The 2,852-nt window shown below is 37.0% G+C and overlaps 1 protein-coding gene across 1 annotated transcript in view; it reads left to right on the top strand.

Moving 5' to 3' along the window:
• LOC108795956 (D-beta-hydroxybutyrate dehydrogenase, mitochondrial-like) overlaps nt 1-2,852 on the top strand; it is an 18,590-nt gene that overhangs the window by 7,815 nt on the left and 7,923 nt on the right. The window contains exon 3 of the mRNA XM_018567320.1: nt 168-309. Coding sequence (XP_018422822.1) covers nt 168-309 — 142 coding nt within the window. The remainder of the gene's footprint in view (nt 1-167; nt 310-2,852) is intronic.

Here is a 2,852-nt window from a genome sequence, read left to right as displayed (position 1 = left end):
AAACATGGTAATAACTAATATGTGTTTAATTTATATAATTACTGTAATTTGGACAGATCCTATTGTGCTCGGTTTATGCAAATACCTTGCTGTGTATACCAGTTCCCTTTCATTGTTACTAATGTACATTACTTTAGTCAGTGCACATTCTTCTGCAATATTTACAGGATAAGAATGGAGAAGGAGCTCAGGAACTGGAAAATGTACAATGTGATCGCATGAAAGTCCTTCAGATGAATGTCTGTAGTGACGAGGAAGTTGCCAATGCTGTGGAATTTGTGAACAAGCACCTTGAGGACCCTGAAAAAGGTGAACCATACATCCATAAATGTGCCATGTGCATATCTTTAATATAATTATTATGTTTACAGGGACCTAAACAATGTTTTATTTATTTACTGTATTTGTGCATATGCAGCTTCTGCCTAATTGTGACATGTGTGAATCACTGCTTCTCTTCCTTGTGAGGAGAAAAATATAGACGCCAGTTGATAACCATATTCTGTAAAACTCTAGATCCCTGGCTTTCACCCAGATCCTGTGGCTTTAACACTTCCTATACAAAGTCACTGGCCTGCACTAAGCATGCAGAAAAAGAGTATAAACTTCATCTATTTTTTTGAAGTCATTGATTTAGAAAGAATTAAAAACCAGGGTATCATCCAGACAAATCGCAGGAAGCTAGGAATGGCAGCCAATATTTTTGCATTGAATTCCGATCACATTTTCTAAAATACAGATGACAGCGGGAGCACTAACAAGTCTTCATATGCAACACAAGAATCGAGCTATGACACTGCAAGCAGTTAACCTTTTCTGTAGATTGTTGGTTTGCTGCATGATGCCCCATGCTGAGGAACCATTAATCTATATTCCCCTTTGACAACTACCGGCCAACACTACACACGTCTTTGACACTGGGTTGTCATTGTCAGCTTCACTCCCCACTAACGAGTATGAACCCATCAGTGGTTACAGTAATGAGAATGCTATGTCAGCTATGACCTAGTGATCACATGCACTTTGAAAATGTGTTTCATAAAATAAACCTTTTAGTCTTCAGATAGCACGGCATTCTGAAGAAGGCAGAATCGAGTTTATCTTATTTTTGTCAATTTATTGGCTGGTTATAAAAAAACAGAATAAAAACAAAGAACATTTTGTATTAAGTGCACTAAATAAATCCTTTGTCCTTTTGGGTAGGCATATTAGTCATAGGGTTATGGTCAATTTATCCAGGCTGTACTGACGCTGCTAAATTTGTCCTGGACATCTACACATCCATGAGCTCTGGCCATGAAATCTTTGAATTGTAAATGTGACTTCTAAATTTTTCAAATAAAAGTTAAATAAAGCTTAATACACTCTATCTTCCCCCGTGCATAAAAGTATCCAAAAAGAGGACCTTCTTGCTTATAAAAATCATTAGGCTTCTAGTTGCTGCATAGGAAGCTGTCAGTTTCCTTATAGACCTTTTTAGACCCTCACTATGTTCACTATCTTTATCTGTAGGATTGAGTTACAAGTATTTCTGTATGACTGTAAACATACAAAACCGTAAGCCAGTAAGGTGATGCTGTCAAAGGGGAAAGGGTGCAGTCCAAGCTGTAACACAAGACAAAAGGGAGTGAAATAACAGGACCATAGGAGTTTAGAAAACAAAACTCTTCTCATAATGCAAAAAAGTAAAAGGAAACTTCAAAGCAATAAATGTAAGTAAATGTATTGTTTTTATTATTATAACAACAACTTAAGTTTGACCTACACTGCCCCTCTTGTATACCTGCAGGTTTGTTATGTGCTTAACATGATTACCTACTACTAAGCAACAATACTTTTCTTAATGGTCTCCCAGTTACTGTAATCCAATAGCTGTAGCAATTCCAGTCCAGGCTGGTAACCTCCTTTTATTAGCTCATGGGCTCACGTTTTTTTGCCCTACACAGCCTTGCTAAGATGGAAATTGAGGCCAAATACTAGACTAAAACAAATTTCTCCCAGGTTGGTTCTAGCAAAATAGCTATTTAGAAACTTGAACACCAAGGTCATGATTTACTAACATTTGAATTCTTGTAAAGTAAGCTGAACATAGGCCAAATTGACTATTAATTAAGTGAAGTGAGTAGAAGTAAACCTGTACTTGCATCAAACATCCAATCATACAGGGGAATTACCGGTAGAAGGAACTGCATGCAAATAAGTGAATACCTGTCAGTGTGAAAATTAATTCTGGTGAAGTCAGACCAGTGCTAGATGGATTCCACTTGTTTGCTAAGGACTACTATAGTTAGGAATCAAACTGTGTTTATATATGTGTATGTATATATATATATATATATATATGTGTATATATATATATAATTTTGTGTGTGTATCAAAAAATTTGGGACACAGACTGGTCTTGAGGTTTTACCTTGCATTAATATAGTATTTTAAACCAGTCTGTACAAATAAACAATATTTTTTCAGGGACACAGCTCTATTTTTTATTTTTTTGCACAATGTGTACCCAGGAGGTTGGTCTGCAATACAGGTTTATTTACCCCTATGTGTGCAGGTCAGTAAAATAAGATTGGGAAATATTGATTGCCATGGTGACTGGCTGTAGTTTGCTGGCTCCTTACTTTGTCAGCTGACTTGTAGATATCAGTGATGTTTGTCCTGGCCTGGTTTATAAAGTTGTCCTGTTGTGAGGTGACAATACCATCTCAACCCATTGCTCATTAAAAAGCAGGGTCCGTTTAAGCGGGTTTGCTAGATTGTGGATCTCTAATCCACTAGCTCCAACACCATGACATTGATTACATTGGGGGGGGGGGGGGAAACGGTCCTTTTTCAAAACTGATTGTACT

The sequence above is a fragment of the Nanorana parkeri genome, unplaced genomic scaffold, assembly GCF_000935625.1.
Source record: "Nanorana parkeri isolate BGI_ZX_2015 unplaced genomic scaffold, ASM93562v1 scaffold29, whole genome shotgun sequence".
Taxonomy (NCBI): Eukaryota; Metazoa; Chordata; class Amphibia; order Anura; family Dicroglossidae; genus Nanorana; species Nanorana parkeri.
This window is presented reverse-complemented; position numbering and strand designations above follow the sequence as displayed.